Source organism: Biomphalaria glabrata, chromosome 7 (genome assembly GCF_947242115.1).
Source record: "Biomphalaria glabrata chromosome 7, xgBioGlab47.1, whole genome shotgun sequence".
Taxonomy (NCBI): domain Eukaryota; kingdom Metazoa; phylum Mollusca; class Gastropoda; family Planorbidae; genus Biomphalaria; species Biomphalaria glabrata.
In genome coordinates this window covers 34,951,686-34,963,537 of record NC_074717.1, presented here as the reverse complement: position 1 = coordinate 34,963,537, position 11,852 = coordinate 34,951,686, and the positions used below count along the sequence as shown (strand labels likewise).

General features: G+C 31.9%; 1 protein-coding gene across 5 annotated transcripts; it reads left to right on the top strand.

Moving 5' to 3' along the window:
- Positions 1-260: 260 nt before the first annotated feature.
- Positions 261-10,000, top strand: LOC106076055 (protein mono-ADP-ribosyltransferase PARP11-like). 5 transcript variants are annotated; one of them, XM_056035363.1, is made up of 6 exons: positions 261-407; positions 1,615-1,797; positions 2,062-2,110; positions 2,323-2,468; positions 4,568-4,719; positions 6,601-10,000. In XM_056035363.1, exons 2-6 carry the CDS (start codon positions 1,706-1,708, stop codon positions 7,143-7,145), a joined length of 984 nt encoding a protein of 327 aa, XP_055891338.1. In that variant the 5' UTR covers positions 261-407; positions 1,615-1,705; the 3' UTR covers positions 7,146-10,000. The 5 variants fall into 5 exon arrangements, with proteins under 5 accessions (XP_055891338.1, XP_055891336.1, XP_055891339.1 ...); XM_056035361.1 differs by having other exon boundaries at positions 261-517; XM_056035364.1 differs by lacking the exon at positions 261-407 and adding an exon at positions 636-919.
- The last annotated feature ends 1,852 nt before the right edge of the window (positions 10,001-11,852 follow it).

Below are 11,852 nucleotides of genomic sequence, written 5' to 3'. Positions count from 1 at the left end.
GTATATAGTCATGTGAAACACTGCATCGAAGACATTTTATTAATTGTAGCGTAGTTGGCAGCAAAGAAGATTTGTTGTGGTGTTTATATTTATGAGTAATCGACTACCAAAATATACTTGTGTATTAACAATACAATAACAATGCATTAACAATACATGTCATAGTATTTGTTTATATTGTTATTCAACCAGGTTTTATATATATATATATATATATATATATATATATATATATATATTAATACTTATTATAAGTTGTTTTTTTGTATAGCTATATAATGAACATCTTCAAGTTTAAAGAAATGTAGGTCATGTAATCGATTATAGACTTGTTATTAAACAATTCTAGACATGCAGTTGGAATCGTATTTCCAAGAAAAGGAACTTTCACTTTCTATGTTAACTATGTAGTTACAAATTATATAAATAGATTTAGATTTTAGATTAAGATCTAGAATAGATCTATAGTGACAGTCTAGATCTATAGTAATAGAGTCTATATATACATTTCATCTGGGTAATTTCCGCATTGTGCTGGCGTTTGTTTGTTTGTTTTACATGTTTCGGATGTTCCTTCAAGTTCAGAGTTGAAGATAGATATTAGATAGAATCATAGATCTACTACTAGTTATCATCTAGAAATCTAGATCTATGATCTAGATCTAGTTTACAGTTTACTTTCTAGTCCAAACCTCCCGCAGGACGACGGGGGATGGGAGCGGGCAGGGTTTGAACCCTCGACCGTCGATAAATTCGAACGACAGTCCTGGGTCCAGCGCGCAAACTGCACGACCAGGCAGCATTTGTTGTAGAAATTACCTACTCTAGATCTGTCTAAACTCTGAATTCTTAGTGTTTTTAGTCGAATCGATCTACTACGACTACCCGGACTAGCATTACTAGGATCTAGATAATTATAGTAGGTAAGACCCATGCCATAACTGGTATAACTAAGTAGATTTTAATTCTACTACTACTAGTACTACTATAAGTATAAGTATAGTCTATAGTAGTATAGATCACGTATAGCATATAATATATAATAATTATATCATCTAGACTCTAGGTAAATCTCTATATTATAGACTATTATAACTATAGATCAGATCTAGATTTAGATAATAATTATAATACTAATTATATAGGTAGTAATATATTTACAGGGTTGGGGTTAGTAGGATAGTAGCTTGCGATGAAGACTGTGATTTTTAATTTCCGGATCATTATCATGGTGCCTTTGAATCCACCCAGCTCATATGCATACCTAAAAATAGTTGGGATAAGCAAAAGCAGTTTGTCACTGTGCTGGCCTCTTGACACACTTGTTAATCTTGAGCCACAGAAACAGATGATCTTTACATTATCTGACCCATAGATTACTGTAACTTACTATGTCTGAAAGTGAAACTTTACTTTTTTTTTTTTTACTTTTAAAATACTGTTAGAATGTTCTTATTATCAGATGCATCAGTAAAAATAAAAAAGAGGGAACTGTGAGACCTGATTAAATTATAATGATTGCTTCAAAACCTCATTATTAATAATAATACAATTTTACTATCCAAGATTGAATGCTCATTAGATTGTTTTAATTGAAATATTTTTTTTAAGAAGTTGGTTTCTAGTAGGCTACTCTTCCTCATCGAGAATTTGTCAAAGTTGGCATGATTTATTTACCTAATATTCTTGTACCTGACAAAAATCAATGGACTTGATGACCTTGTTGCCAAGTGGAGTACTTCTCAAAAGGAGCAGATCAAGACCTAAATCTCTGCTAAACATATCTGGACATAAAAAGTAAATACAGTATTTTCTTTTGGCTCTAATCCTACCTTCTGCACTTGGCTGTGTTATTGATAATACCGGGTTAATTTAATTTTTTTTTGTTTATTTTTTTTTTCTAATATTTTGGAGAAATTCCAACAGTATTTGTTGAGAGACGATTTGTTTAAAATTTGCTAAACATCTAAAGAACTCATTAAAATGGAAATATTAGATGATTATTTTTTCTATTTTGTTTTTAGTGGAATTTAGGAAGCCTAATTGTTTTCTTTCTGTAAGATGCTCTTCCAATGAAGTACCTCTATGGCAGCGAATGGAGCGAACTGCAGTAAGTTGTATTTAATCTCATTAATACTAGGTTGTTTTTTTTAAATTTATTTCAGTGTAAAATACAGAACCTTATTTTTTATTTTAACACTGTTATAACCATTCATAACCTGTTTGATATTGTTGGTTTTCTTTATGTACTTCTAATTCCATTGAATGGTATGGACATTTTATTTACATTGATCTAAAATGTTGATTTTTTCCTTTTTATAGCCAGTTATGTTGTATGATGTGCATCCTGATACAGATGAAGGTGCTATTTTATCAAGTTTGTTTCATAAAACACTTGTTTACCCAGATTTTTTAATTCAACGACTCTTTCGTGTTCAAAACCCCATTTTGTGGTTGCATTATGCTCTGTAAGTTCAGTAATACAGGCATCTGAAGTAGTTATTTCCCCTGCATTGATGCTCTGCCTATTTCTGTTACCTGCTACCTTTTTTTATTATAGCTCTCTCAAAACACTTCTCAAAACACTGGTATTTTATCTTAAAAGCATTTTACTTTATTTTCTGATTTTAACTTTTTTTTATATCGCTTGCCCTTTTTAAAGATATATATATTTTAAAAGGTATTTTGTGCATTGTATTTTGTTTACAAGTTGTTTTCGTTGAACATCAAATTTGTTAAAATTTCCATTATTTGTTTAAAATTAACTTTTTCTCTCCGTAATTATTTTCCACGTTCCAATGTAATTTTCCCTTATTCTCAGTTGTATTTCACTACCCTGCTATGATTAAAAATAAAAATGTACAAACTGTGGATAAGTCTCTTTAGAACTAGATCTAGGTAATATTTTATGATTCAAATTGAAATAAAAGTATTTTTTATGATAGTTCTTATGATAGCTATTTATATTTTCTTAAAACTTAATGTATAAATAACACATCTATAACATAAAATTATTGTCTTGAGCTAATAATCCAATGTGATTATTTCTTGAATCTAAAGGAAATAAAGCCTTTTTAGCCTCAGTTCTTTAAAAACATCAATTTTGGTTAAAATACATTAAAAAAAGAAAAAAATCCAAAGGGAAATTTTAAGCAATTAAAAACATTTTGGGAAAAAAGAAAACAAAACAACTGACCCTTGAAGCATTGATGGTAATATTATCAATTTGACTGAAAGAATAGGGTTAAATCCATGATGGTATTGTCTATTGTTGTTCACAGCCGTCTCAGACTTCTGTGCTACTGTGAACTGCCTTTAGCTTAAAGAGTGGTATTGGTCTGCGCGAGCCAATTATCACTATAAAAATACTCTGCGCTGGTTGGAGGCAATACAGTAATTAGTCCACAAATTGTCTATTAGGAGAGATTGAGTAGATTAGATTTTCAGTAATTAGAAAAGAAAATAAGCTACTAAAAAGTTTATTATTATTTAGTTTAACTATATCTAATTGTAAAATGTATTTTTTAGTGTGGTAAAATGCTAATTGCTAACTACTCACTGAAGTTTCTTTGTGTAATGTAATTTTGTTGTTCAATTGTTCTGTTGAGAGATATACTGTTAAAATAGAGCCATTGTTTGTCTAATATGTATCTAATGACTGTCTGTCTCAACTCTGTTAAAATTGGTGAAAATGGGTATGACTATTAACCTCTGGGTGGCAGGTGCATGCTTGCAAATGCTACAGATAAAAAAGATGTTTTTTTTTTATATCTGAATGTTCTAGTTGTTAGTTTGCTAAGCCCTGTGTTGTTGTTAGGCAGAGTTGTCATTTTGGAGGGTCACTGGCTCATGCCTTGGTCAGTGCAGTTTCTTATTTTGTTATACATAATTCACGCTTTTCTTTAATTAAAAAAGTTTAATCCCTAGTGCTGCTTTTATGCATGTGATATGTACGCATCATTCATTGGTTTCTTTATGTAATGATTAACCTGGCAGCCTGCCCTTTTCAGACTGTTTGTTTAGCTGAACCTTAGAAATTAACTAGAAACATTTTAGCATAAAACTAAAGTCTAAAGCCCAATACAAAAACATAATCTAATAACATACTCAGAAAGACACAAAGATAAAGGCACATTCCTCGATCCATATGCTAGGACAAATTTGTACAAATGCTCCTTCTTCCCAAGTGCTATTAGAGCATGGAATGGGTTGCCTGAGCTAGCCAGAAAAACCAGTGACTTGTCAGAATTTAAGTCATTGGTTAACATGCATGACTAAATGCATGACACGTAGGACTTAAAAATCTTCTTTTTTGAAATAATGCCTGTCTTATATAAGATAAGATAAAGTAATAACTTTTTCAAAACTGTTGCTTCTGAAGCACTTTTAATAAAAAATATTTTTTTAAGGGTTCAGGGGTTTCATCATTTGTGTTGTAAAGAGCAAATACATTTATTGATCCCAATATAGGACTTTCTTTTTAAAGTTCTACTAAACTATTGTGAATAATAAAAGTCATTGTTTCCTTAACAGCAAATATGTTATTCTTTCTGATTTCTTTTATTAGCAAGAGAAAGCAAATAGAACAAGATCTGGGAGGCTTAGATGCAGATGAGCGTCGACTTTTTCATGGAACATATAGAGACAGACTTGAAGCTATAGTCCGTCAAGGATTTGATTGGAGGATTGGCAAAACTCATGGAAAAATGTTTGGCAACGGTAGATGCACTTTTAAAAAATTTTTGCTAGCTTGTATTTTTTTAAAAAGTAAATGCATATTTGACTTTACCTGGCACTTTCCTCTGCACATGTTTATTTCCAACAAATGTTGTTGTATTTCTTGAAGAGAAACTTAAAGACTTAAAGTTATTCATTATAAAAAAAAATTATAATAATATATTAAAATGGGGAACATTTATTTTTATTTATAAAAATTTAATTTATAGATGTTTCTTAAACAAAATTGAATTGATTGATTGGATATTTAATTTCAGAAATGTATCATTCTTGAAATTGAAAACATTTATTCTGACATAACCTAAAAAGACCCTGAATTTTTTTATTAGATGTCACAATTTTGTTTTGGAGAGTAATATTGTTTCCCCAAATTACTTGACAAATTCGAGTTCGGGGGTGCCTCTACGCTTTTATTTGAATACACTGAAGAAAACACAGAGCAGAATCTATTTTCCTTGAGTTGAATGTTTTCAAACTAAGTTCAATAGAACAAGTCATCCAGCGATGAACAGGTTCACATAACTCGCTTGTGCAAATAGAACTTCACTGACATATAGTATTATCCTTGAGTAAATTGAGCACAGTGAAGAATTTATCAATTAAATAGTTATCCATCACAGAATACTGAACAGTGACCCAAATAGCTAGCTCTGTGCCCCTTATTGTCCTGCACAAGGACTTTTCTGGATTTTCTTGCATCATTGTTAGTCTTGTCTTCCAGCTTCTTAACCTTCTATATTGACCTATCTTTAAGTATTCCTAAATTACATTTGTTTACATCCTTATCTTTCATGGTCTTGGAAACTTTCAGTTTAACAATAAACAATTTTTTTTACTTACACATACACAATATGATTTACTATCTTTGTCAGCCTTCACTCTTGTCTTGCTCACTGAGACTTGACTACCCCTCTCTTGCATAGTTTGCCCACTGAGGAGTGACATTAGACAAAAATCTTGTAAATCATAAGATAAACAACCTGAAAAAAAAAAGCTAGAATTTTCACATTGTTTTCATTTGTGAAATCTAGATCTACTGATGGGCTTTCATTTGTCTCAATGGAATCGCTATTAAATTGTTTTAGAAAGTTATTATATAATGAAGAGATCCTCTTAGTTTCACATGGATAAGCAACAGTAGAGATGCTTCTACACCTACAAGGAGTGCTTTGACCAAGTGATTATAGACCACTTACAATCTTTTGTTGTTGTATTTTTTGGACAATTTTACAATTGGCAAAGGACCACTACTTTAAGCTCATCAAACAAAATTGAGTTTTTCAAATTTCTTTAAAAAGCAAATAATTATGTGATGCTTTTATGTGAAGAACAGTTATTGAAGATGAAATAAGTGTTCTTCTTAATAAAGAGGCAATAAACAAAGAACACTATTTCTGCTTTAATGAAGAAAGTACATGATGCTCTGGAAGAGGCAAAAACATGTTTAAATGTAATGTGCTTAGTAGAATGACGAACGGGTAGTCTGGAGAAGTTCATATAGTGTCAAAAGTTATAAAAGAAAGAAAATTGGATTTAAAAGTTGAATAAATTCTCCCAATTCTCTTTATGAAGCATAAAATATTTTTTCAAATATATATATATATATATGACACTAAAAATAAAAAAAATAATAATAATTTAAGTTACAAAATTATGTAATATTGTTTTGTTAGTGTTTTTTTTTAATGATGAGTGTACTTTAAAAGCTGTTAATGACTATGTTCCATTATGTTTTGGTTCTTCTTGAAAAGAATCCATTTTTTGGGAGGTTACAATGATTTCACTGCTTTGAAATATAAGGGAATAGAACATTTCAAACTTGTTATTGATCTAGCTAATACTCTCTATTTTCTTATTTGCCAGGAACATACTTTGCAAGGCAAGCTAGTTGTGCTCATGAGTTTACAGATTGCGGTGGAAATAAGTTCAGTGCTAGATGGACAGCTGATAGTGGATTTATGGAATCTAGAGAATTTTTCAGGTCTCAGGTACAAATGCCAACTTTAGGATCAAAATACCCTCAGTTTTTAAACCAACCCTTCATCACAATTCCTGGCTTTCACACTGATCAGGATAGTGATGACATGACCAATGGCAGACCTAGATATAAGACTCAGACTTCACTTGCTTACGAGAATGGCACTTCTGACATCTGGTCACTCTTCAACACTCAAACTCATCCACTGAGTCACTACATGATAGTAGCCAAGGTTTTAATAGGACGCTACACTACTGGAATAGCTGGCTTACAGCGTCCACCGCCCTACGATCAAAGGGACTCATTAGTCAGGCTGTATGATAGCTGTGTGGATAGTATTCTAAATCCTGAAAAGTTTGTTATCTTTGATAATAATCAGGCTTATCCAGAATATGTTATTGAGTATCGAGATCTCAGGTGGAATAAATAACTCAGGTTAATACATTCAACATTGTTTGAATGATGTGGCATTACATTTTGGAATATTTTCACTAGATGCTAAACTAATTGTATTCACATAGGGGCTAGTACATTTGAAAACTAAATAGCTACTACATCTAATATGATAAAGAATGAGAGAAAAAAAAAATAATTTCCTCCCTTTGTCTGGCAAACAGTGTGATGATCAGTTTTCTGGCACATGTTGGTAAACAGGGCGTTACATTGTGATGGTGGTAATCTTGTGCTATTCATTGTAATAAAGAAGGGAAATAGAGCTATTGGTTGTAATGACTAAGGGAAATTGTGCTATACATTGAGATGATTTTTGTTCATTTTTTCATGAAACAGTGTTTTATATATTAATCATAACTTTTTTTTTATTTGTAATTATTGGATTATTTATTAGTATAAAAAATATTCTAATTTAAATTCTCATCATCAAAAATAATCTGTATATATGTAAATATATGACAACTTTGTTTTTATAAAATGCAAATGAATCTATTATGACATTGTGGCAGCTATTCTAACAGAATCAAAATATAACAGTTTGCCACAACATCTCATGTTTCAGCTAATGAAAGTGGCCATGACCAGGGAGGGCATCAGTCTGATTTTAGTGTTTGAGCTTTGAAAGTGTATTCTGTGGACTGCTATTCTGGCCAGTAGTTCAGGTTTGGTTCCTTCATCTGAGGTATTTAAAACTAGTAACACTTGTCACTTTCCCTCTCCAATACTGATGTCCCTTTTAAAGCCTTGTTGGCTATTGGTCATAATTTTTGTTCTTTCGGCATTGATTTGCATACCTCATGTTGCGGAAGTCTTGTCTATGCACATCACCAAATCAGCAAGCTATTCTGCTGCCCCTGCCAGATCATAATGTCATCTGCGTAGTACAAGTTAGTATGGTCAAGGCCACAATCTTATATGCTTGTGAATCTTGGGTGCTGACTGCAGAACTAGAGAGGAAGACCCTAGCAATGGAATTGACATGATACAAAAAGATACAATGTATCGCGTACAAAGACTGCATCACAAACAAAGAGATAAGAGACAGAATTAGCACAGCAATTAGACCTCACGATGATCTGCTAACTACTGCCAAAATACACAACTAAAACGCTGTTGCCATATCACATGGTCCTCAGGCCTAGCAAAGACCTTCCTTCAGGGAACAGTTCCAAGAAAATGAAGAAAAGGCAGGCAGAGAAAGCAATGGGATAACAACATAAAAGAATGGATTGAAAGAGATTCTATCCAAGGCAAAAGACAGAAATGGAGAAAGATAGTCAACAGATCTTGTGTGGTGACACAATGGTCCAACAGATTAACCTTGGATAGGTGAGGGTGATGATATAATCAACTTAAAAAAAAAAACATTTTCGCTTCTATTTCATAGTCAAGATTATACTAATTTAACTTGCTCATTTTGTCTTGGACTTCAGGTATAACTTACTTCCTTTTCAGGTTTTAATAAACAGATAAAGAAGGAATTATCATTTCAATATTTTTAATGCCTTTGTAACTGATATTTTATTATTGTTTTGGACTCTATGCAGTAGTTCTTCAATGATTTCAAAAAAAAAAAAAAAGTTTTCTCATTTGTTTTCTTAAATCTAATTTCCTGTTCTAGTTATATAAAAATTTATCACTTTCAAGACTGTGATCTTGAGAACAAGGAAATCAAGTAGGGATAAATGATGGAACTTCTAAATACCACTGTCTCGGTGTCACACAATTATTTATTATTGTAATGTTAAGACTGTTTATGGCAGTCATAAATTTGATGAGAGATCTGATAATAGAAGCATTATTGTTGATATAGAAATGAGACTGGACACATTTAAGGATGATGATAAATGAATTTCCAGGAACAGCACCTTATTAGAGGCCTTTAGTGAAAGGGAAATAGTGACGGCCAAGAAAAACACAGGAACATATGAAAGAAATGGAAGGCAATGACCAGAGATCTACTAGTACTAGAAACCAGCAGTGTTACATTGATCACACCAAGTCTCCTGGACACTGATGGGACATATAACAAAAAATTGGGTTATTATTACATTCAAAGTACTGTAGACAGTGTACTATAAGCTTATTGTTATTGTTGTAGCTCTCATGTTTATGTTTGTAATGTTATCACAGCGCCTTGAGCCTACATTACTCAGCTCTCTATAAATTAAATTATTATTGTTATTCCTATCACAAGATAAGATTGATTTATAGTTTTGAATGTAACAGTGAATGAATTCATTTGGTTTGCTTGATTTTTTTATATGATTTCTATTTCTACTTTTATTTCTAAAGATGTTTTAACTACTTAAATTTTTTATGCTGTTTTTGCATTAGTCCAGTCCTACATTGATAAGTTTTAACTTTCTCACATTTTTTATTTGTCCATAATTCTTTCATTTTTGTTTTTGGTCAAATTACTGTTGATTGTAACTTACGATTACAAAACAACAGCCTTTTTAATAACCACTGTGTAAGTTATAGATACAGTCATATACATTTTGTAGTAAAACATGAAAATTAAAAAAAAACAAAAATCTTTCTATACCATCTGGCCATCATCATTTGAACATCCCATTAGCTGCCAGGAAAATAAATAAATATGCAAATGTTATAAATATTAAATTAACATGATCAGATAGATGAACAAATGTTGCTAAAAAGGTTGCCAAATAATATAAATGAAGGTTTTATATTTTTAGAACCAATGGAAAACTGGTGGTAGCAAAGAAAACTGAATATGATAATTTTGTTAAGCAAGTGCACACAAGACCTTTTCATAGTACTTAGCTTTACTTTGATGTTTGCACTAATAGGCTCTATCTAGGATATCATATATCATATACCTTTTTCTTTTTTTTTCAGTTAGGTTCAATTTATATGGAATGAATAAAAAAATAACTACTTGAACTTTTCCTTCATTTTTTATCTTCCCTCTAATTCTCTTCACTCCTCTTACATTTTGTTTGTGTAAATTTAAAAGCTAGTTTTGTACCAGCAAGTTGTCAATATACCAGGCAATTAAACTAATACTGTCACTTTATCCATTGTTTTAATAATTGTACAGTTGTCAACACAACTTAAAGTTTCAATTGGCAATTTAGTCATTTTTTCCCATTTTTAATCCATTGAATGATCCAGCTTGTTTACTTTCTGACACATAATTCATTCATTGTAAAGTTGCTTCAATTCAATCATCATTTCTGTGGTTGAGAATGATATATTTTACTAATAAGTACCAAGTCTTTCTTTAAAAAAATATACTATTTGAAAATAAAGTGTTTTGAACAGAAGTCTTAAAGATTTCTAAATATTTTTGTTCAACTATTGTGTGTGTGTAAATATTGTTAATGTGGATGTATCATGTTGAAGTTAAAATCTGTGAAATTTGGCTTTTTTTTTTATATTTAGTATACTAAGTAGGTGCTACTGGGGCTGCATAGCCACTGGAAATACTGCATTTCTCATTAATCTTGAGACTCGAAGACAAGCCTTATTATTATTTTGTCAAGTGGTACATCACTTGTCTTCAGGTAACGAGTTGTTACGAGTTCAAATCCCAGTGAAGAGTAGGAGTTTGAATTTATTTTTATAACCTCCTTGAGTCCACCCCCTTCAAATGGACAGCTGACAATAGTTAGGCAAAGTAAAGGCAGTTGGTCATTGTGCTGGTTACAAGATGGCTGCCTGGTCGTGCGGTTTGCGCGCTGGACTGTCGTTCGGATTTATCGACGGTCGAGGGTTCAAACCCTGCCCGCTCCCATCCCCCGTCGTCCTGCGGGAGGTTTGGACTAGGAAGTAAACTATCTTCAACTCTGAAGGAACATCAGAAATATGTAAAACATTTTACAAACATCCGAAATATGTAAAACATTTTACAAACATGCACCATCGTTTTTCTTTGTTTTTTTTTTCTTTAGAAATTAAATAATACTAAAACTAATTCAACCATTTATTTTATAAGTACAAACGAATAATAATTACTGTGGTTTTCTTCCTTTTTTTTTTTTTTTGGGTCTAAAGCTAGTACATTTTTCTGGTAGGAAATAAGATAAATTGAAAAACTTAAATATAAACTTGATAGCTTTCCCTTTCTCGCCAGGAACCGGATGTTTAAAATAGCCAATGACAAAGCTGTTTCTAATTAACAGGCATGGTGGATACGTGTATGACGTATAATTTCTTTTGAAGGAATGTCTGTAAAATAAATCTTTCTATTGCTTACGCTGGCAATGTTTGGGAGAGTGACCTAATTTTCTTGGCTACCTTGCTGGTGGGGGGGGGGTCGAGGGAGGCTTGTCTCGAGATGAGCGCCCAGGGACATCTCGTAAACCTTTAGATACTCCCCTTCCCCTCCTATGTCCACAAATAATAATGGGCCAGAGCACAGTGACCATGCTACACAAAACCAAAAATAATTTCAATCAGAGGCGGCGAATTTAATAATTAATTACGCCATTTCTGTACCCACTCGATTTGATTTTGAACTTGTTGGTTACTGCTACTCAAAGTTTGATAATTATAGACGTTTTACGTCAACTGCCAGATGCATACAAACTGATTGATACCACCAGATCCATGCCGTGGATTCTCAAAGTGTTGCTCTAGTTTTCTATTTTAAAAAAACAAGATTTTATTTAAAAAATCAAAATAAAAAAAAGTCTTTAAAAAATGAGGCTTATAC